Source organism: Dermatophagoides farinae, chromosome 4, assembly GCF_024713945.1.
Source record: "Dermatophagoides farinae isolate YC_2012a chromosome 4, ASM2471394v1, whole genome shotgun sequence".
NCBI lineage: Eukaryota > Metazoa > Arthropoda > Arachnida > Sarcoptiformes > Pyroglyphidae > Dermatophagoides > Dermatophagoides farinae.
In genome coordinates, this window is record NC_134680.1 from 5,827,512 (window position 1) to 5,851,629 (window position 24,118).

At 32.1% G+C, this 24,118-nt stretch overlaps 1 protein-coding gene across 2 annotated transcripts; it reads left to right on the top strand.

Annotated features, from left to right (window-relative positions):
* Positions 1 to 1,248: 1,248 nt before the first annotated feature.
* Positions 1,249 to 23,651, top strand: mgl (low-density lipoprotein receptor-related protein megalin). 2 transcript variants are annotated; one of them, XM_047064732.2, is made up of 21 exons: positions 1,249 to 3,732; positions 7,175 to 7,318; positions 7,406 to 7,545; positions 7,643 to 7,685; positions 7,913 to 7,996; positions 8,080 to 8,127; positions 8,226 to 8,468; positions 8,538 to 8,660; positions 8,757 to 9,002; positions 9,156 to 9,316; positions 9,474 to 16,725; positions 16,797 to 17,333; positions 17,409 to 19,208; positions 19,266 to 19,643; positions 19,712 to 20,483; positions 20,546 to 20,992; positions 21,052 to 21,198; positions 21,263 to 21,663; positions 21,736 to 22,126; positions 22,215 to 22,329; positions 22,408 to 23,651. In XM_047064732.2, exons 1-21 carry the CDS (start codon positions 3,258 to 3,260, stop codon positions 22,831 to 22,833), a joined length of 14,373 nt encoding a protein of 4,790 aa, XP_046920688.2. In that variant the 5' UTR covers positions 1,249 to 3,257; the 3' UTR covers positions 22,834 to 23,651. The 2 variants fall into 2 exon arrangements, with proteins under 2 accessions (XP_046920688.2, XP_075586998.1); XM_075730883.1 differs by lacking the exon at positions 1,249 to 3,732 and adding an exon at positions 4,526 to 4,614.
* The last annotated feature ends 467 nt before the right edge of the window (positions 23,652 to 24,118 follow it).

The window sequence follows — 24,118 nt, forward strand, 5'->3', positions numbered from 1 at the left end:
CGAAAATATATTATATATGTAATGAACTGAGATTAATAGATCAATGAATGAATTTAGTAGATTGATTTTCATTCTCATTTCCATCCGCTCCTTTTTCTTCTCTTTTTTTTCCGTTCGCCTTATCTATCACCGTTCGATAATGATTGCCGGATATTTCGACTCTTTTTACAAATTTTTCATTCATTCAATCTCGAATTTCATTGAACACATAAATATCTATTACTGTTGATATAGCCTTTCTAGCTCTCTCTCTCTATGTGTCTATGTTTCGCTCTCATCATCATCATCATCATTCACAATTGATGATCAAAAAGATGGTTAAAAGATTTTAACTTTTTTTTTTTGTTGGTTCCAGTTGATCAGAAAAAAAAATCAAAAACCTGATTGTTTTTGTTATTGTTGGTTTTTTTTTTACTCATCAATCGTATAATAAACTAGTGGTATTTGGTTTTTCTCATCATAATACATACTCGCACACACACAAACCATTCGAATCTCTTACCTATATTGATTCAAATTCGAATGTTTTTTTTCTGATCAAACACTCTCGATGACATAATCATCTTCCGTAAGTGATAATTTATCATCATTTGAAAGTAACCTGAAAATGTATTTTTTTCTCTCTCTCTCTCTCTTTCTCTTTCATTGATTTACTCTATCATCACCATTTTTTTTAAGCTTCAAACAAACAAACAAACATCACGGTTTAACATTCATCATCGTCATCAATAAACACCACTTTCCGTTTCCACTATAGAAAGAAAAATATCATCATATCCATCTTTCTCTCTCTGTGTGTGTTTTCTATCGAAAAATGTCTCTTTTCATTCCATTAATATTCACTTCGCACACACACACACACAAGTAAGGCGTGGAATGTTCAGTTATAATAAATAACAACCGATCAAACCAAACCACTTCTTCATCAACATCATCTTACCTTGGTCTCATCTTTTTTTTTATTAGTTTTTTTTTTGTTTTTGTTTTTGTTTCCCGATGCTATGTGTAAGTATGTGATGATTCTCTTTTATTTTAGATTTTCTTCGTTAACCAATATTTTTTATCTTTGAAAATTATTAGAAACAGAAAAAAAAATCCGTCATAGTGGTTTGTTTTATGTGTGTGTGTGTGTGTATGTTCGGGTTTTTTTGTTTGTTTGATGATTGTTTCACCTGTGTTGTCTGATGATGATGATGGCTGTTCATTTATGTTGTATGCTGATTTTTTTTTGCTCATAGAATCTTTTTTTCTACCATTCTGAAAGTCCAGTGTTGAATAATATACACTATATACAACATAATGCTACCACCAAAAAAAAACGTATGCAAGAAAAAAGATGGTGGTTATCAGTAAACGGCAAAAACAACAAGTGTTCACCATTCATCGTCATCATCATCACCATTATAGCTAGGACTTGTTTTTTTCAGAACTTTTCTTATTAGTTTTGATGATTGGAGAAAAAAAACTGGCCGAAAAAAAAATAGAAATTCAGATCTACGAAAAACGAGAAAGAGAAAGAATCACACACTACCGAAACTCTAACCATCATCATCATCATCATTGAAACCTACCATTCCAACAACAACAACAACCATACATGATACAGGTAAAGAAATATATACAGTTGTTGTGTCGGTGTGGCATATTTTGTTGAACATACATACAACCACAAAAACACATACATACAAACAATTTTTTTCTTCGGTCAGTTTAACACACACACACAAACACATACGCATATACCAATCTAATCAACAGGTGAATATACAAAATAATTTTTTTTGTTGTTTTGTTTCTCAAAGACAACTATTGTGTATGTGTGTGTGTGTTTTTTTTTGCCACAATGATATTATTTTGACGTGTGTATACGCGTGGTGGCCGCTACCAGTGTGTTCCAGAATCAAAAAAAAAATTTGATTCATTAAAAAAATTTATTTATATTGTGTGTTTCCTTTGCGAATATAAACATCCGGTTAATATTTTGATTTCTCATTGATTTTAATGATTTGTTTTGTTTTTTTTCCATTCATCGAAAACAACAACAATAATAATTGACGATCTTTGAGCATCATCATCGGCAACAACAGCGAATTTTTTCCATGGACAAAGTGTCTTTTTTTCTGGTTTAGTTTTTTGTTGTTGTTGTTGTTGTTATTGTCTTTGTTTTAATTTCATTGTTTCAATGTGTATCCACAACAACAACAACAACAACCTGTAGATATAAATACAATCAACAAAAAATTGATGAATATGTGACCAACATTGGTGATATACTTTTTTTTTTTTGCTTTAAAAATCCACACCTAAAACTTCATAATCAATGATTTAATGTGTTGTTTGAATTGTGGATTTTTTTTTTGGTGATACATACAAAATTTCAATGCTATGAAATTCGATTCGATCGATTGTTGATAATCGATTTTTTTTTTTTTTTTGATTTTATTCCGTGATTGTATATGTGTGATATTGAATTGAATTCATATACTCACATACACACACACACACACAAAAATTGATGAATCCATGTGAAATTTGAATCCTAGGTATTCACTGTGTGTGTGTGTGTATGTTCTTTTTTTCTGTTGATAATAATCATTTTCAATGGTTACCTATCTGATGACAACAACAACAACAACAAGTGTTTTTTTCTGGTGAACGTGTGTGTGTGTGTGCTTTCTATGGTAACCACTAATTTTTTTTTTCATTCATTGAACATTTATAAATCCCCATCCATCATTTGGTGTTTGATGCGTGTGTGCGTTTGTTTGTCGAATTTTTTTTTGCTGTTGCATTTCACCATTTTCATTTTCAATCGATAATATTATTCATGGAAATTTTCATTCGTTTTTTTTTCTTTCTTGTTAATAGCCAAATAAATCAACTGATAGTGACAGTATTTTGAATCTTTCAATCTATTTTTCATGCTCATCCATTGTGTGTGTGTGTGTGCGTCTGTGTATTGATGTGTTTATTGTGTTGACAAAAAATCAAATTGTTCAATTGATCATCGTCATCATCATCATCATCATCATCCATTCAAATTCATCGAAATTCATTTCCGCATCCCGTTCCGGTTTTTTTGTGTGTATGTATGTGTGTGTTTCAAATTTCATACACAGCATATCACATCACCAATAAAAAAAAGTCATCCAGTAAATATTCAACATTATCATTTTGATCATAAAGATGATAATGATGATTGGAAAAGTTTTGATCATTTTTGAAAGATAAAAAAAAATAATAATAATTTTTCCTGGATGAAAATCGAACTTTCATTAATAATGAAAACGAGAAGATTATTCATGATGAAGATTGAAGATCCAAAACCAAGAACTCGTAATCGAATCAATGTCATTGTTGGTATCAATGATGATTCAACAACAACAACAACATCATCATCATTATTACCAACAACAAAATTGAATTCAATCAATAAAATACAATCATGTCAACAATCATCATCACAATTAATAAATGTGCAACAAACCAATTGTGGTCAAAATCATCATCGATATCGATATCATCAAAGTCATAATTATGGCCATCATCATTATAATAATAATTATTTAGCATATAATAATATAACGTGTATAATGTTTTTTATTCATCTATTATTAATTACCTCATCTATAGCGACAGCAACAACAGCATCATCAAAGACAACAACAACAACAACAACGACGACGACATTATCTCCAATTGATACATTTATTTTACATCATCATGGAGATGGTAAGTTTTAAATCACGAATTTTTTTTATGTTTTTGTTTTTTTCAATTACAAACCAATATAACCCATCAATCAAGCTTTTTATGTCATCAATTGTTGATGGTTGTTGTTGTGGTTTTTTTTCAAAAAAAAAATTCCATTCATTTTGATGTTAATGATCATCATTTGATTATTGATCATTTTAAGGTTGTTTTTTTTTGCTGGAATGAGTTAGGGGAAATCGAAAAACATAACGGTCGTTTCTATTTATCACTTTGGCCTAATAATAAATAATGATGCATTCATGCTGTAGTCAACAATAGAAAGAGATATTTTTCATCATCATTTTACAGAAACAATTGAATTGAATGATCGAAAATAAAATGAATGAAAAAAAAACTCAAATTTTTTTCTGTGAATTGAATTCAAAATGATTAAATGTGTGTGTGTTTGTAGAAAAAAACTTGAAAATTATCTTTGCTATTTGACTCAATACATTGCAGTTCATCATCGGTTCAATCATTTCGTTTCGTTTCGTTGGTTGAACTGGTGATACGATGCCATCATCGTCATCATTGAAAAACGATGACGAAGACTTGATATGGTAGCCTAAGATCATCGACATCAACATAGCCGGTCTTTAATATGTCTGGCCATTTGGTTGTCGTTGTCGTTGTTGTTGTTTGGCTAAACTTTGACTTTGATCATCGTCGTATTTTTTTTCTTTTCGCCATTCATTTCCATTCCTTGTTTAAATTCTGAATTTTTTTTTATTTATTTCTTCTTTTTTTTGCTTTTTAACCTTACTTTTTTCAGGTCTACGAACCATGATCATGATGTTGGTGATGATGATGATGATGATGATGGCCATAGCCATGAAAGATGAACATGATCGACTTGTATCGGTGAATACTTTATCATCATCATTATTGAGAGGAAAAAAAACATTGATGATGATGATGATGATCATGAAACTTGTCGAACGAGCTTTTTTTTCAATTCACAATGTGATCTGATCAAATATCAGATATATATCATCATTCGATTATTTCACATTCATTGATTTATTTTCATTCACATTCACATGCAGTGGTTAGCTTAGTCACTAAGCCTTAGTGAATTCAATATTTTTTCCCATTCATGTTTTTTTTTTGGCAGATGAAGGAAGATTAGTGTGGTGTTTTGTCTTTGTGTGTGTTTTGACCGCGTGTACAAATTGATCATACAAATGGTTTGTTGTTGTTATTGCTTCCGATTGCCATTTGTGGCAACATTTTGAACAAATTGAACTAAATTTTAAAATTTTTCTCGATAAACAAAATGTTATTTTGTTCCTTGTTTGTTATTTTTTTGGTTTTTTTCTCTCTGTGATCATCATTACACATGTAGCAAATTATTAATAATGATGATGGATTGGATTGGATCTAAATCTGTTTATTTTAAAGTTTATGTCCTTTATTGATGATCAAGGATATGGAATTTTGTTGTTGTTGTTGCTTCTATTTTTATTTTCTATATTATGATGATAATGATGATCAAGGATATGATCACAATCATTGAATGTTTTCTTTGAATTTTTATTTTTATTTTTTTTTTTTTTTGCAAAGATTTTTTTTCCACCATTCATCAGATGGATTAATCAACAGATAATTTACTTTTTGTTGTTGTTTGCAAACTGAATTAATCATTATCAAGTTTTTTTTACAAATGAAAACAAAATATTTTCATATGAAAAATATCCATAATGAAGTGTTGAAACGTCAATCAAATTCAAAATGGATTAATTAATTATCAATCATCATAATGTACCGTTTATTAGCCTTTAAATGATACAAAATTCAACTGGTTTCCGTTTATTCGCCACCATCATTACATTATTGATTGATTAACCTAATTTTTTTTTAGAAAAAGAACAAACAAAATTAACACAATACTATTGCGATTACTTGATCGATTGATCAATCAATCAATCGATTGTATACATACACACATACTCACAGTTTATTCAGCTTTATATGTTTTATACAACCTGTATGTTGATAGATCTCTATTATGACAACAACATTTCGATATCGGTAGACATTTTTTTTTATCATTTGATTTCATTTAAATTCGTTTCGGTTTAGAAAAAAAAGAGTTGATGATTGGTTATCTCATTATTATTATTATCATCATCATCATCATACGTGAAACATTCAATCGAATTGGGAGTGTTTATCGCTTGACACATAATTTTTTTTTAATTCTTCACTTTTTTGTCAGATATCGTATAGGTACAATTAATAATTATAAATTTCTATATAAAATATAGAGACACAAGTACATGTCGTTGATTACACAACAAACTGCTAATTTTCATTTAGTGTGACGCTATTTGTTGTTGTTGAAAGAAAATCCGAATGATAATGATGATGATGATGATAAAATTGAAATTAAAAAATTGAAGAAAAACTGATGATGGTGAATTTGATGATGAACAGAAAAAAAATGAAAAACAAAACGAAAATCCAATAAATCGACACATTACATGATTGAATGAATTGTTAGATTGCCAATTGATTGATTTGAAGAAGAAGAAGAAGAAGTAGAAAAAAAATGATGAAAAGGGTTGTGGTGGTAAACGAAAAGTTTTACTACATTATGTATTGTATTCAAGGTCTTTTGTTTGATCATAAATCACCAGATTTTCTTTTTTTTTTTGCTTCCCCTTTTGCAGATTTTTTTTTATTTCAAACTTTATTCATTCGATGATCGATTTGGTTGATTTGATTTGATTTGGATGTTGTTGTTGTTGTTTTATAACGACGAAATTGATTCGGTTGATTGAAAATGAATTGAATTTTTTTTCTGGTTGTTGTTGTTGTTGTTGAATAAATGAGATTATTTAGAATTGAAAGGCATTTTTTTCGAAATAAAAATTCATTCAAAAAAAAAAAACAATGGATTGATGAATGAAAAAAATAAGGACAAATTTTCTGCTTTTTATTTATCAAAATAAAAAAAAATTCATACATTTTCACTACCGGTCTTGCTCTAAATATTTTTTTTTTGCTACTAGTGGTGGTAATTTTTTTTTTAATCATCATTTGAATGAAAATTTTTTTTTCTGCCTGTTAATTCAATTGTGTGTGTGTGTCTCAAATTGTGGATGATGATAATATTTAGGACACCATCATTTTACTCTGGTCTATTGTCCAGCATGACAATAACAAGTGAAAGAATTGAATTTTTTTAATAATTCTTTTTCACATGTTTGATATGGATGAGATGATAATGATGAATAATAGGCTTGGGCTAACACAATGTGTGTGTAATATTAATACTAATGGACACAAACACACAAACACACTGTAATAAAATGATGAATGATGATGAACAAATTATAAATAACAATGTTTTTTTGTTTTTTTTTCTTTTGATTCAAAAAATTTAATTTTTCTTTTCTTTTCTTTGCTTGAAAAAAAGACAACAACAACAACAACAATCCAGGAATCTTGTCATCAACATTTGCAAATAAATCATTATCATTATCATCATCATCAAAAAATTGTACACCAGATCAATTCCGTTGTAATAATGGAAATTGTATACCGAAACGTTGGGTTTGTGGTATGTTTTTTTTTTGTTGTCAATGTGGTGATTGTTGTTGTTGATGGTGAGAATTTTTTGTTTTTTTTACAAATCAATTAAATCTAGATTTTCAAAAAGATTGTGAAGGTGATGAAGATGAGAATCAATCCTGTCCACCACCACAATGTGATCCAAATCAATTCACCTGTGGTCAATATGTATTCAATAAAACCTATTGTATACCATTACACTGGCACTGTGATAAGGTATGAATGATGATGTTTTTTTTTTATTTCTCATTAGAAAAAAATTGTTATTTTCATCATTTTTGATTGTTTTTTTTTCATTTCAAACAAATTTCAGATTGTTGACTGCCAGGATGGATCAGATGAAGGAGAAACATGCTGTAAGTATTATTCAATTAAATTCATACATTGATGATTTGATATACAAAAAAAAACATTTATTATTCATTCCATTTCATACATTTACAACAATTACAATGATGATCAATCTCATGATTGAAAATTATTATGATTGATTATGATGATGATTTTAACTAAAAAAAAAACACAAGTAATAATTTAATTAACTTTTTTTTGTGAAATTTTACATGGACAAATAAATAAATAGCCTATAGACCTTGTCAGCCTGACGATCATGTATGCCAAAATAATGGTAGCGCAATATGTATTCCAGCATTGAAAAAATGTGATGGTAAATGTGTAATGTTTATTTTTTGATTGATTGATTAATTGAAACAAATTTTTTTTTTCATTAATGTCCATTTTTTTTAATAGGTTATAATGATTGTCGAGATGAATCGGATGAAAAAGATTGTGCCCATAGTAAGTCGATCGGTTATCAATTAATAATAATAATAGGATTTTAATTTTAATTTTAATCGGTAAAAAAACATTTACAACAATTCTATTCATTTCTTTAGATGGAACCGCTTGTCAATTGAATGAATTTCGTTGTGCCAGTGGTAAAAAATGTATTGAAGAAACAAAACGTTGTGATCATTGGAGCGATTGCGGTGATGGTGATCTATCCGATGAAGAGAATTGTGATTTTCCACCATGTGCATCCGATCAATTCCGTTGTACGAACGCTATTTGTATACCAGCTAAATGGCGTTGTGATGGCCATTCTGATTGTAATGATGCAATCGATGAGGCTAATTGCAGTAAGTTTTGTACATAAATAAACATGTTTTCAATAAATCATTTAATGATAATAATAATGATTATTATAGCTGTTGTATCATGTACGGAGAATAAATTTCTATGTCCTATAGAAAAGAAATGTATTAATCGTGAAAAATTATGCGATGGAATTGCCGATTGTACAGATGGTGCCGATGAAAAAGAAGCTTGCTGTATGTTTGTTTGTTTTTCTGAAAAATAACTTTATTTTGTTCAAAAAAAAAACGATTTTCGATTAACAATTTTCTTCCACTTTCTCATTTTATTAGCCATGAAAAATTGTGATTCATTGATGTGTGAACATAAATGTAAAGCATCATTAAATGGTGGTATTTGTTATTGTCAAACCGGCATGACAATCAATCCAAAAGATCAAAAATCCTGTATCGATTTTGATGAATGCCGTGAATGGGAATATTGCGATCAATTTTGTACAAATACACCGGGTAGCTATCAATGCCATTGTGGTTCCGGTTATAAGCTTAATGATAATCGTCATTGTAAAGCTGAAAATAGTAATTATCATTCCATTTTGATTTTTTGTTTTTTAAAATGAAAAAAATAATTTAAATTTTTTTTTTTCTCTCTCTCTCTCTCTCTCTTTCACAACAACAAATTCATTCATCGTCGTTAATGATTTGTTATATCTATCAACATAAACACAACAGGTTCGGATATGCAAATCATGTTTGTACATCATAGTTCCATATATCGAATGGATTTTTCGGGAAATTCATTAGAGATAATTACAAATGCAACAGCCGCAAGCGGTCTTGATTATCATTTTGCTAAAAATATCCTCTTCTGGTCGGATGTTGAAACACGAAAAGTGAGTTTAATTTAATGAATGAAAACAAAACAAAACAAAACAAAACGAAAAAAAAATTAGAAGAAATCTACCATTATAAAATATGTAGGATAGTTGATCTAGATTTAATTATTTTTGGTTTTGTTCATTTTTCTCTTCTACTTCTTTTTATATCTAGATCTACAGTATTAATCTGGATCCTGATAGACCAACCAAATTCACAAAAGAAATAAGCGTCTTCTATCCATGGACACCGATTTCGATTGCTATTGATTGGATTGCGAATAAAATATACATTTGCGATACACATAATCAAAAAATTGACATCATGGAAATTGATGGTAGTCATCATAGTATAGTGATTAGCCAAAATCTGACAGCACCACTCGACATTGCCCTCGATCCGAGCCGTGGGCTAATGTTTTTCACAGACAATGATAATATTGATCGAGCTTTGATGGATGGCACACAACGAACGACAATTGTTTCGAATTATATTTACAAAGCAACCGGTATTGCATTGGATTATGTTACTCAACGTGTGTTTTGGTGTGATTCACAACTGGATCAAATTGTTGTCGTTAATTATGATGGCCAAGAACGACATACAATTATACGTGGTAGTACAAAAGTACCATCACCTGTACGAATGACCGTTTTCGAAAATTATGCCTATTGGACGGACAGTACACGACAAGGTGTGCTACGCTTAAATCTCTATAACAATTCAGATATTGAAATTTTATATCGTGAAAGACGAATCATCAAAGAACCACGAAGTATCCATACTGTACATTCGCTTCGACAACCTATTGTATTTAATCCATGTAGTGGTAATAACGGAGGTTGTCAACATATGTGTGTGCTTACCAGAAATGGTGACGGAAATTCATTTGCACTTGGTTATCGATGTGCATGTGATATTGGTTATCAACTTACCGAAGATTTACGAAGTTGTACGAAAATTGAAGAATTTCTCATGTATTCACAACAGAAATTTGTTCGTGGCATTATTCTTGAACCTAAATTAAGCGGATTTACCGATGCCATTGTTCCTGTTGTTAGTCGTTCAGCTCGATTTGTTGGTCTTGATTTCAATGCACGTACTAATCATATTTTCTATTCGGATGTCATTCTTGATGTTATCTATAAGATCAAAGTAGATGGAACTGGCAAAGAAAATGTATTGGCTTCACAAAATGAAGGTGTCGAAGGATTAGCACATGATTGGATATCGAATAATCTATACTATATTGATAGCCGTAAAGGAACATTGAATGTAATCAGCATCAATAATTCAACTTATCGTCGTGTTTTACTAAAAAATCTAAAACGTCCACGTGCTATTGTCGTACATCCAAATCGTGGTTACATTTTCTATTCAGAATGGGATCGTCCTGCAAACATTAGCCGTGCCTATTTAGATGGTTCAAATGTAATGATATTTCGTGGTGTTTTACTTGGCTGGCCAAACGGTCTTAGTATTGATTATGATAATGATCGATTATATTGGTGTGATGCCCTGTTGGATCATATTCAACATGCTAATCTTGATGGTACTGATGTTAAAACGATAAATTCACCACGAATCAAACATCCATTCTCATTGGTCATACATCGGGAATGGCTTTATGTTACCGATTGGCGATTGGATGCCATTTTACGTATGAATAAAGTGAATGGAAGTGATGAAAAAATAATCAACACGGTTGAAGAAGGTAGCCGTCTGTATGGTATACGTGTATTTAGCCGTGATGCGCAGAAAATCGAAAATCTTCATCCCTGTCTTTATGATAATGGCAATTGTCAAAAGTTTTGTTTCGCTATACCTAGTAATGATAATACAACAAGTGATAAACTTGTTGTACGATGTGGATGTCCATATGGAGAAAAATTGTCTAACGATCAACGTACCTGTGTTTCTGATCCTGTAAAAGAGCCACCATTACAAGCATGTCCTAATTCATGGGATTTTACATGCGATAATCAACGATGTATACCTAAATCGTGGGTATGTGATGGTGATAATGATTGTCTGGATGGATCGGATGAGAAGCAAAATTGTACACAACCATGTAGTAATCGAGATTTTAAATGTGCCAGTGGACGATGTATACCAATGGGTTTTAAATGTGATAAAGATAATGATTGTGGAGATTTTTCCGATGAAGCAGGCTGTGCAAACATTACCTGTAGTGCGAATGAATTCACCTGTGACAATGGACGTTGTATATCGATGTCATGGAAATGTGATAGCGAAAATGATTGTGGTGATGGTAGTGATGAAGGCGATTCCTGTAAAGATAAAACTTGTTCATATTTTCAATTTACATGTCCTGGTAGTGGCCATTGTATACCGCAAAGTTGGGTTTGCGATGGCGATAATGATTGTATTGATCAAGCGGATGAAAAAAATTGTCCACCAATCGTTTGTTCGAAAAATCAATTTCAATGTTCCGATATGAAACAATGTCTTCATGAAAGTTATCATTGTGATGGTATGAATGATTGTCAAGATGGATCAGATGAAAAAGAATGTCCACAGCTTTCACCGAATCAATGTGATCAGGAAAAACAATTTCAATGTAAAGCATCAAGAATCTGTATACCAAAATCATGGTATTGTGATGGTAATCCTGATTGTGAAGATCATAGTGATGAACCATCAACGTGCGGCCAAATTGAATGTCCAAATAATCATTTCAAATGTGATAATTCTCGATGTATTTTCAAATCATGGATATGTGATGGCCGTGATGATTGTGGTGATAATTCAGATGAAGATAAACGTCATGCATGCGGTGCAGCCAAATATGATTGTCCAAGTGGTCAATGGTCATGTCCAAATATAACCGATCGTTGTATTACGATAGATAAAATCTGTAATGGTCATTCCGATTGTCCGAATGGAGCCGATGAAGGTCCTGGTTGTGGTCTGGTCAGTTGTCAACAACAAAATTGTCTTTATAAATGCAAAGAAACACCTGTTGGCCCATTATGTCTATGTCCACCGGGGGAACGTCTCAACGATACTCGTACCTGTGTCGATATAAATGAATGTGAACAAATTGGAACATGTAGCCATAAATGTTTCAATGAAAAAGCTAATGTAGCTGGCAGTATTGGATTTAAATGTGAATGTGAATCAGGATATCAACTGGAAAATCGAACCTATTGTAAAGCATTGAATCGTACGTTAGCCTATATGGTTATTTCAAATCGTCGATCCATATTGATTGCTAATATAACGAATGTTTCATTGGAACGAATTCCGGTTCGTGTTGAAAATGTTGTCGCTACTGCATCAGAAATGTCAACAGGCATAATATATTGGTATGATATGCATGCAAAGAAAATATATCGTGTAAAAAAAGGTACTAGCGAACCTGAAGTGATTATTGAAAATGGTTTAGATCTAGTCGAAGGTTTGGCTATCGATTGGATTGCTAAAAATCTGTATTGGGTTGATTCACGTCTTAAAACAATTGAAGTATCAACAATTGATGGTAAAAATCATATTGTATTATTAAGCCAAAATATTAGTCAACCACGTGGTATATGTCTTGATCCACGTGAAGATGCAAGAATTCTATTCTGGAGTGATTGGGGTGAAAATCCACGTATAGAACGTATGGGTATGGATGGTAGTGAACGTAAAGTGATTGTTAATACAAAAATCTATTGGCCTAATGGTCTTACTATTGATATTCCAACAAAACGTATATATTTTGCTGATTCAAAATTAGATTATATCGATTTCTGTAATTATGATGGTACTGGCCGACAACAAGTACTTGCACATAATCATTATCTATTACATCCACATTCATTGACAATATTTGAAGATACACTTTATTGGACTGATCGTCAATTGAATCGTGTACTTTCATGTCATAAATTTCGTGGATCAAATCAAACGGTTGTCTCTCATCTAGTCAGTCAACCATTGGGCATACATATCAATCATCCATTATTACAGCCTGAATCATCATCGAATCCATGTGCCAAAGCTCCTTGTTCTCATCTATGTTTATTATCACCAAAACAGCAAGGATATTCATGTAAATGTCCATCCGGTTATGGACAGGATCGTACATCATCTGGTGGTGGCCGTTGTATACCTATCGATACACCATATCTAATGGTAATGAAAACCACACAGATTGTTGATTTAAGTCTTACGCCGAATGAAAAATCTGTCGGCTTTTTTACACCAATTATTGGCATCGAAAATGGCTATGATTTTGATTATGATAAACAACAAGGTTACACCTATTATATTCAATTACGTGAAGATGATAAAGAAAATGGTACATTGTATAAAATTAACTTGTTGGGTGGAAATCAGACAAAATTTTTAGCAGATGGAATTGTTGGTGCACCATATTGTTTGGCATTCGATTGGCTTGGTCGAAATCTTTATATTGGCAATAAAAAAGCATCAAATATTTTAGTAGTGAAAACAGATGGTGATAAAAATTATCGTCGAATTATTCTTAGTAATGATGGAACGGAAAAAGGTGTAGCCAAACCAAAAGCAATTGTATTGGATCCATTACAGGGAAAATTATATTGGCTCGATGAAGGTGGTGTTGGTGTACCGCAGAAATTAGCCAAAGCTAATATGGATGGAACAAATCCACAGATTTTAATCAAAGATTCACTTCATCAAATCGAAGCACTTACATTTGATTTCAATAATCGTCGTATCTATTTTAGCCAAAGTTATGTAGGTGTTATTGAAAGTGTTGATGAAGATGGAAAAGATCGTAAAACTATTATTACAAGTTCCACTGGCATAGCAAAACCACAAGGACTAGCCATCTACAATAATCGATTATATTATTTGGATTCTGTATATGAGAAAATTGTTCGAGTCAATCTACCAGACGGCAGTAATGCCGTTGCAATCGAAGAAAATTCACCGAATCTATCAAACTTGAAAATCTATAGTAAACGGCCAAGAATTGAAAATCATCCATGCCGTAATTCGAATGGAAATTGTCAACATTTATGTATACCGGATGAAAATAATCGCCATAAATGTTTATGTAGTACAGGTTTTCGTACCGATGGACAGACTAATTGTCAACCATATAAATCATTTGCTGTTGTATCGTTGTTGACAAAAATGCAAGGATTCAGTCTTGAAGATCATGCTGAAGCTATACAACCGATTGCTGGACCTGGCCACAATATTCTTCATATTGATGTTCATGTAGTGAAAAATCATATCTATTGGGTAGAATATAATCCAGGCGAACGTAATGGCATATATCGAATTAAACCAGATGGAACGGAAAAAATGCATATTATCAGCGAAGGTATCGGTAGTAATGGTATTCGTGGCATTGCAATCGATTGGATTGCCGGTAATCTTTATTTCACGAATGTATTTCCACATGAAACCTATATTGAAGTTAGCCATTTGGATGGTAAAAATCGAATGGTATTGATAAAAACAACGACCGATGCTCCAAGAGAAATTGCTGTCAATCCAATCAAACGATATCTATATTGGATTGACTATGGTCAATTTCCAAAAATTGAAAAAGCATTATTAGACGGCCAAAATCGTACACCAATCGTTGTCACTGGTATAAGTAATCCACGTGATTTAACCATCGATATCGTTACTCATGATCTTTATTGGGTGGATGCACGTGAAGATGCCATTCAAAAAGTATCATATTCTGGTGGACGACGACAATATGTTTGGAAAAATTTACCAACACCATACGGTGCTTCCATACTTGGCTCACAAATCTATTGGGTAGATCGTAATCTTCGTACAATATTTCGTGGAAGTAAAGTTCCTGAAGTGGCACAAAGTCAAACACCTGAACCATTCAAATCAAATTTGGATACATTACGTGATATTGTTATATTCGATGCACAGAATCAACCACCAGGTGATTCTGTTTGTTCTCGTTTCAATGAACGTATTTGTGATCAACTTTGTTTTGCAATGCCACAAGGTTATGAACAAGATTATAAATGTGCCTGTTCATCAGGTGTATTAGATGCCAATGATCATAAACGATGTAAACAACTGGATGAATATCTTATTTTCACTACACGTAAAGAAATTCGTACCATTAATCTTGATGAAAAGATCTCTAGCCCACCAGTCATGCCAAAAACTAATCTTACCAATGTTGTTGGTTTAGATTTTGATTATGCAAATAAGAAAATCTATTTCACACAAATTCGTCCTGATGGTAGCATTTCATCGTATCAAATTGATAAGAAAAATGATGATCCACACAATGTCATTCTATCGAAAGGAATCAATCCGGAAGGTATTGCTTATGATTGGACAAACAAAAAAATCTATTGGACTGATTCAGCAAATCGTTCTATTTATTCAATGAATGAAGATGGATCACAGATCGTTATGATTGTTCGTGTTGAAAGGCCAAGAGCAATCGTCATAGATCCTTGTGAAGGCTATCTATATTTCACTGATTGGGGTCGATTTGGTAATAATGGAAAAATCTATCGTTCAACAATGTCCGGTAATTTCAAACGGGCCATCATTGAAGATGATCTCACACAACCAAGTGGTTTGGCCATCGATTATGAAGAACGAAAACTTTATTGGACTGATGCTTTACGTGAAAAAATCGAACGTTCCAATATGAATGGAACTGATCGTGAAGTTTTGATCTCAGCTACAATCTATCCATTTGCAATGACTTTGTTTAAAAATTATATCTACTGGACTGATCTACAATTACGTGGTGTTTATCGTGCAGATAAATATACCGGTTCTGGAATGATTGAAATGGTCAAACGATTAGAAGAATCACCACGTGATATTCATGTGTTCTCTTCACAGCGGCAACTTTGTGATAAAAATCCCTGCCAAATTAATAATGGTGGCTGTGCACATTCATGTCATCAAGCGCCAAACAGTACGGTTGAATGTCGTTGTAATTCTGGATTTAAATTAGCCAATGAAAATCGAATGTGTGTACAGGATACAGTTGAATGTGATGAATCAAAATATTCATGTGGTAATGGAAAGTGTATACCACGATTATGGACATGTGATGGTGATGATGATTGTGGAGATAATACCGATGAAGATTCAATGTTTTGCGCCGTTCATACATGTGGCCCAAATGAATTCCGGTGTGGTAATGGTCGTTGTATATTTAAAACATGGAAATGTGATCATGAAAATGATTGTGGTGATAATTCTGATGAAGAAGATTGTGAATATCCACCATGTGCTGATGGTGAATTCACATGTGGTAATCATAAATGCATACCGAAAGCCCAATTATGTAATGGTGTAAATGATTGTAAAGATTCGAATACGACCGATGAAAATCATATTAATTGTCCGAATAACAAAACTTGTATGGCAAATCATTTGAAATGTGAAAATACAAACATTTGTGTGGAACCATATTGGCTATGCGGTATGTTTTTTTTGTTATTATTTTTAATTTTTTTTTTTTTGAAATTGTAAATTATTTTTTTCCAACTAAAGATGGTGATAATGATTGTGGCGATAATTCGGATGAAAGTTCATTAATTTGTTCACAACGTACCTGTCCACCGAATAGTTTTCGATGTCCAAAAAATCATCGTTGTATACCGGCCACTTGGTATTGTGATGGTGATGATGATTGTGGCGATAAATCTGATGAACCAGAAGATTATTGTAAAAGTGATAAACGAACATGTTTTGGTGATTTGTTTACCTGCAATAATGGAAATTGTATACCACGAATTTATATCTGTGATGGTGATAATGATTGTCTGGATAATTCCGATGAAGATGAACAACGACATCAATGTGACACCAGACAATGTGACCCAGAACGTGAATTCACCTGTACGGCAAATAAAAACTGGGGTCGAACCCAATGTATACCGAAACGATGGATTTGTGATGGTGATCCAGATTGTGTGGATGGTGCCGATGAGAATACAACATTACATAATTGTCCACCACCCGAAGCATGTGATGCTGATCAATTTAGATGCAATAATAATCGTTGTATTAGTAAAGAATGGGTTTGTGGTATGTTGTAATTTAATTGTAAATTCTTGTAAATTATTTATAAATTGATTCTTTTATTCTATTGTCATTATTTAGATCATGATAATGATTGTGGTGATGGTTCAGATGAACATCGTAATTGTACATTCCGTGAATGTCATGATGATGAATTTTCATGTCGTAATACAAAATGTATACGTAAAACATATCTTTGTGATGGTGAAGATGATTGTGGTGATAGTAGTGATGAAAATCTTTCACAATGTAAAACAAAAAAAGCACCAACATGTCCGGATGGTCAATATCGTTGTAAAAATGGACAATGTATTCCAATGGAACGTGTTTGTAATAAACATATTGATTGTGAAGATGGTAGTGATGAATCACCACATTGTAATATAGATGAATGTGCCAAAATCGATATTAATCGTTGTGAACATAAATGTATTGATGATCCTATTGGTTTCCATTGTCAATGTAATGATGGATATAAACTTATGAAAGATCAAAAAGCTTGTGAAGATATTGATGAATGTTCAATGATGAAACAAAAATGTAGCCAATATTGTTTCAATACACCTGGATCATTCAGTTGTAAATGTAATGATATCTATTATGAACGTGAACCAGATGGTCGTACATGTAAAAGACGTGACACAGACGTACAACCATGGCTCATATTCAGCAATCGTTACTATATCCGTAATTCCAGTGTCGATGGTTCAATTTATAATCTAATTAAAATGGATCTGAAAAATGTCGTAGCATTGGATTTTGATTATCGTGAAGAACGACTTTATTATGCCGATGTTGGTAATAAAACAATCAATCGTATTTTTATCAATGGAACTGGTGAACAGAATATTGTTCGTCATGAAGCACATGGCTTAGAAGGTATGGCTGTTGATTGGATTGGAAGAAAATTATATTGGATGGATCGTACAAGTAAACATATTGAAGTAACCGAACTGGATGGAACGCGAAGAAAAACATTACTATCTCGTGGAATATCTGATCCTCGTGCTATTGTTGTACATCCAAAGATTGGTTATCTATTTTTCACCGATTGGGGTCATCATTCATGTATCGGTAAAATGGGAATGAATGGACAGAATTTTTCACGAATCATCACTTATGAACAGAAACTTGTATGGCCAAATGCATTGACAATCGATTATTTTAGTGATAAAATATTCTGGGCCGACGCTCATCTTGATTATATTGAATATGCTGATTTTGAAGGAAGAAATCGACATACTGTTCTCAGTGGTAATTCCGTTCCACATGTATTTGCTTTATCCGTATTTGATGATTGGCTTTTCTGGACCGATTGGAATACAAAAGGTTTGGCCCGAGCGCATAAATTTACCGGAGAAAATTATCAAGTGCTTCGTAATACATCTCATCGACCATACGATATTCATGTATATCATCCATTGCGACAAATTCCATATGATAATCCATGTGGTGATAAAAATGGTGGCTGTTCACATCTTTGTCTCATTGCACCGGAAGGACAAACATTCACTTGTGCTTGTCCAAATAATTTTGTTCTACTTCGTGACAATAAAACTTGTATAGCCAATTGTACACGTGGTCAACATCGATGCGGTTCAAATGATGATCGTTGTATACCGATATTCTGGACATGTGATGGTGATAAAGATTGTCAGGATGGTTCGGATGAACTAAATTGTCCACCATTCCAATGTAAACCAGGCATGTATCAATGTAAGAATAACCAAACCACGTGTTTGTCACGTATTCGAATTTGTGATGGTGTTCGTGATTGTCAGGATGGTTCGGATGAAAGTTTTTGTGATTCTGATTGCGGTGAACATAGTTTCAAATGTCAATCTACAGGTCGCTGTGTTCCAAGCTCTTGGCAATGTGATGGTATGTTTCTTTACTCAATTTATTTGATTTTAATTATTTTGAAATTATCTCATTTAGGTGATAATGATTGTTCGGATGGCTCCGATGAAGATCCAGCCGTTTGTCATCATCGTGATTGTGATAAAGATACACAATACAAATGTAATAATGGCAAATGTATACCGAAACTTTGGTATTGTGATTTTGATGATGATTGTGGCGATAATTCGGATGAACCAGCACATTTATGTCGTAATCGAAATTGTAGTACCGGATGGCGAAAATGTCCATCAAGACATAATTATCGTTGCATACCAAGTTGGCTATTCTGTGATGGTAAAGATGATTGTCGCGATAATTCGGATGAAACAAATCCAGAATTATGTCCAGTATGTCATATTGCGGGTGATTTTAAATGTAAAAATGATCGCTGTATTCCATTGCGTTGGCGATGCGGTAAGTTTGTTTTTCATTTTTATATTGAAATTTATTTATTTATATTGTATATTGCTTTGAAATTACAGATTTCGAAGATGATTGTGGCGATAATAGTGATGAAAATCCAGCAATGTGTACTGAATTATATCGTGAATGTTCGGAAAGTGAATTTCAATGCAATAATAAAAAATGTATACCATCCAGATGGCGATGTGATCACGATGAAGATTGTGATGATGGATCGGATGAAATTGATTGTCTGGAACATGTCTGCAAATCTGATCAATTCAAATGTAAAAGTGGACACTGTATACCGCAGAAATTGGTCTGTGATGGAAATAAAGATTGTAAAGATGTATCCGATGAAATGAATTGTCCACCCAGATTTCCAAATGGAAAATATTGTCAGGAAACTTTATTCCAATGTAACAATACCGTATGTCTCCGTAATGATTTCCTATGCGATGGAGATGATGATTGTGGTGATGGTACGGATGAACAAGAATCTTTATGTCAAAATTTCGAATGCGATCCATCAAGAAAATTTCAATGTAAAAACAAAAAATGCATACCATTATGGCAGATTTGCAATGGTTATGATGAATGTGGCGATGGTAGTGATGAAAATAATCATACATTATGTCGACGTTGGCCAACAACCTGTGCATCAAATCAATTCAAATGTACCAATGATAAATGCATTGATTTGACCAAAGTTTGTGATCATTTTGATGATTGTGGTGATTTATCCGACGAAAAAGGCTGTCATCAAGGCGTTTGTAATCGTGAAACGAAAGGTGGCTGTCAACATAATTGTTCAACAATTGGTGAAGGCTCGTACATTTGTATTTGTCCACGGTAAGAATCTATTGGTTATTGATGATTGATTATTGATGATTTCATTATCACATTATTCACAGGGGCTATAAAACGAATGAAACAAATCCAAAATTATGTGAAGATATAAATGAATGTGCAACATTTGGTCATAATTGTTCGCAGAATTGTATAAATCTTGAAGGAACATATGCTTGTAGCTGTCGATCTGGATTTGATTTTGTCGAGGATCGTTGTGTAGCACAGGGTGCAGCACCAGTCATTTTGTATTCAGATGGATCGGAAATTCGTACAATCGATTATAATGAACAATTACAATCAATGATTGTGACTGGTGAATCACGAATACAATCATTAGATTATGATCCGGTGGATAAGATAATTTATTGGATCGATTCATTTGATTCATCAATAAAACGGGCAATCATACCAGATATTCAGGATCCTAATCATGGAATGGCATTCACACAGGATATGAATCTGAAAAGTACAAATAAATTAATCGATATCGATGTGGATTGGGTGGCCAGGTATGTTCTACTTTTTTTATTTAATTACATTGTTAACTTGATTCCTTTCATTTTTCAAGAAATCTTTATTGGACTGAGATGGATATATCGGGATCAAAACCTCGTGGTCGTATATTAACAAGTCTATTGGATGGTCGATACAAACGATCACTAATAACAACTAATCTTGAACGTCCAACATCTATTGCATTGGATCCTGAATTAGGGTACGTATCATATGAAATGTTTTTTTTCAATTTATCAATGATGTTTTTTTTGTGAAAATTCTAGAATAATGTTCTGGACGGATGCAGGCCAATTGCCTAAAATCGAAACTAGTTGGATGGACGGTTCCGAACGTAAAGCAATCGTCAAAGAAAGATTGGGCGTACCGGCTAGTATTGTCATCGATTTTCAAGCTGATCATCGATTATATTGGTGCGATACTAAACTTAATTCAATTGAATCGGCCAACAAAGATGGATCCGATCGTGCGGTCATCATACACGGTGAATCACATCATCCGATTAGTTTGGAACTATTTGAAGATCAAATCTATTGGACAACAAAAGATACGAATGAAATCTATAGACAGGATAAATTTGGCCGTGGTGTAAAAGTTCGAGTGAAACGCGCATCTGCTTATACTACAGATTTGAAGATATTCCACAATAAAAAATATAATACTTCCTGTAAGTGAATCATTTTTTATTTTATTTTAAAAATATTATCATTTTTTTACCATTCATAAATGGTTAAAATAGTGTCCAATTCATGTCAATTGAATCATGTGAATCCATGTAGCCATCAATGTTTATTGGTACCACGCGGATATCGTTGTTCATGTCCGGATGGATTACAGCATTCAAATTTTGGATCAAATGCAAAATGCAATTCAGCATTTGAACATCCATTAGCGATGCCATATAAATGTGAATGTAAAAATGGTGGTTTTTGTATGTTTACGAATTCTGAAAAGATTATCTGCAAATGTCCGGATAATTTTGATGGAAATTTCTGTGAAGATTCGGTTGCCAAAACAAAATTGAGTTCACGTTGGGTGTTACGCACAACGCCATCATTGTTATTGTTATTATTGGCATTAATTCTGGCCAGCCTTGTGTTTGTTATCATATATTTTCAGAAGAAAAATCTGTAAGTTCTGTTCTTCAATTGGAGTTTTTTTTTTGATTGAAATTTATCAATTCTTTTATGTAAAATTTTTTTTCCATAAAATATATAGCAAAACAAATTTTCTTGCAAATCCAAGTGTTTCATTTCGTAGTGGCACTAATGTAGAATTTATTGGCCAGGATTTCCGTTCTGGTCAAACATCTGGTGAACCGAACAATCAAGATGTATGTTGTTAAAGAAATAGAGAACGATTTATATGAAATTTATTTTTTTACATTAACAAAATTTTCATTTATAATTAGGAATCATCTGAAAATGATATCAATCTGGATGATATGAAAACGACCGATTTTTCCAATCCAATGTATGATGCATTTGGTGGTAGCGTTGCAAACACTGAAACTGGTGGCAATAATGTTGCATTTAATAATAGTAAAAAGAAAAATAATCTCGATAATAATGGTACAACTAATTATCTACATGATACGGAAATGTTTACATCAACAATCGATGTAGATAATCCACAATCACCACCATCCACACAAACCCCGCATCCATTGGATGAATCCTATACAAATCGTTTTGGTTCAGCAATATTATCACCATCAAGTGTAATACATAAATCAGCATCACCACAGATACCAATAAGACAAACAGCATTGAAACCAACGACAATCGATACGGATAAAGATACGGCACATTTAGTAGAAGAGGATCGAACTGATTGAAAATCAACAATAAACAACAACAACTAATTAAATCGAAAAAAAAATCTCTCAATTGTGATAGAATTTTATTTAAATCAAAAAATCCAATGAACAAATTCAATTCAATTTGATGGATTCATTTCAAACACACACATACACATAAAGCCGGAAACATCAGGATCCGAATTTTTTCTCCTTTTTGTACAAATTAATTCACACACACACAAATTATCCATTGTTAAGTGTTTGCAATGTTTTTTTTTTTATATACCTGAACACACACACCATTTATTTTCTTGATGATTTCTTTTTTTTTCCTTTTTTCATGTATTTATTATTATTATTATTATCAAACAAATAATCTATCAATCAGTTAGAATTATTTTTTTTTCTTTAAAAAAACAAAAAAAAATTTGTGTGCATCATCATATACATAGTAGCATCAACAGCATTGAATGGATTGGATGATTATTTTTATTCATTTCATTTCATCATTTTTTTCTCTCTCTCTCTCTCTCTCTCTATGCGAATAATTCATTCTGGTCATTAATTTTTCTTCTTCTTCTTTTGCTATTTTTTTTCATTCTTTAAATGCCATTTTTTATCATTATATACACACAGTGTGTCCAGAATTCGATTTTTATTTTTATTTTTTTTTTTTTTTGCTTCACCTGAATCCAATATATAATTATACGCTGTAAACATTGGAATCAATATTCCAGACCTTCTTCTCCTTCAATTTTCCCAACCACCACCATTTCCCCTGTATACAAATCAATATATTAATTTTAATAAAAAATAAATACGTTATATAGTAAATTGAATCAAAAATCAACAAACACACACACATGAAATCATCTCATCCAATCCATCATTAAATCATCAATTTTAGATTCGATTCGTTTTTTTTGGTTTTTTGCATAAAAATTTTGTGATTATCTACGAGAATTCTATAGAATCTAGAATGTCTGATGATGAAAAATAGAAATTATATATATTTCTATGAAATGATTACTGTTATAATACAATTCTTGATGGAATGCAGTGAAAAAAAAAATAATTGCTGTATTCATATGTGTGTGTGTGATCATGATCATGACCGTTACTTTATTTTTTATTTTTTTGTATCACGGAAATTAACCAATTACCTTTTTGTTCATCGTGATGATGATGATGATAAAAATTGTAGTTGTCAACCAAACTATAGTTTTGTTAACATTTGGAAAAAAAATTGTTCCCAAAAGAATTATCGTTTTTTTTTTTTTTTTTGGTGAAATAAAACAATTTCATCTCCTGTTTCCATCAT

What these genes read in the sequence shown, in the direction of transcription:
- mgl (XM_047064732.2), top strand. Translation starts at nt 3,258, where the DNA reads ATGAAAATCGAACTTTCATTAATAATGAAAACGAGAAGATTATTCATG. An exon ending in TACACTGGCACTGTGATAAG is followed by an intron (nt 7,546 to 7,642) that starts GTATGAATGATG and finishes AACAAATTTCAG; the next exon opens with ATTGTTGACTGCCAGGATGG. An exon ending in TACATTTGTATTTGTCCACG is followed by an intron (nt 20,484 to 20,545) that starts GTAAGAATCTAT and finishes CATTATTCACAG; the next exon opens with GGGCTATAAAACGAATGAAA.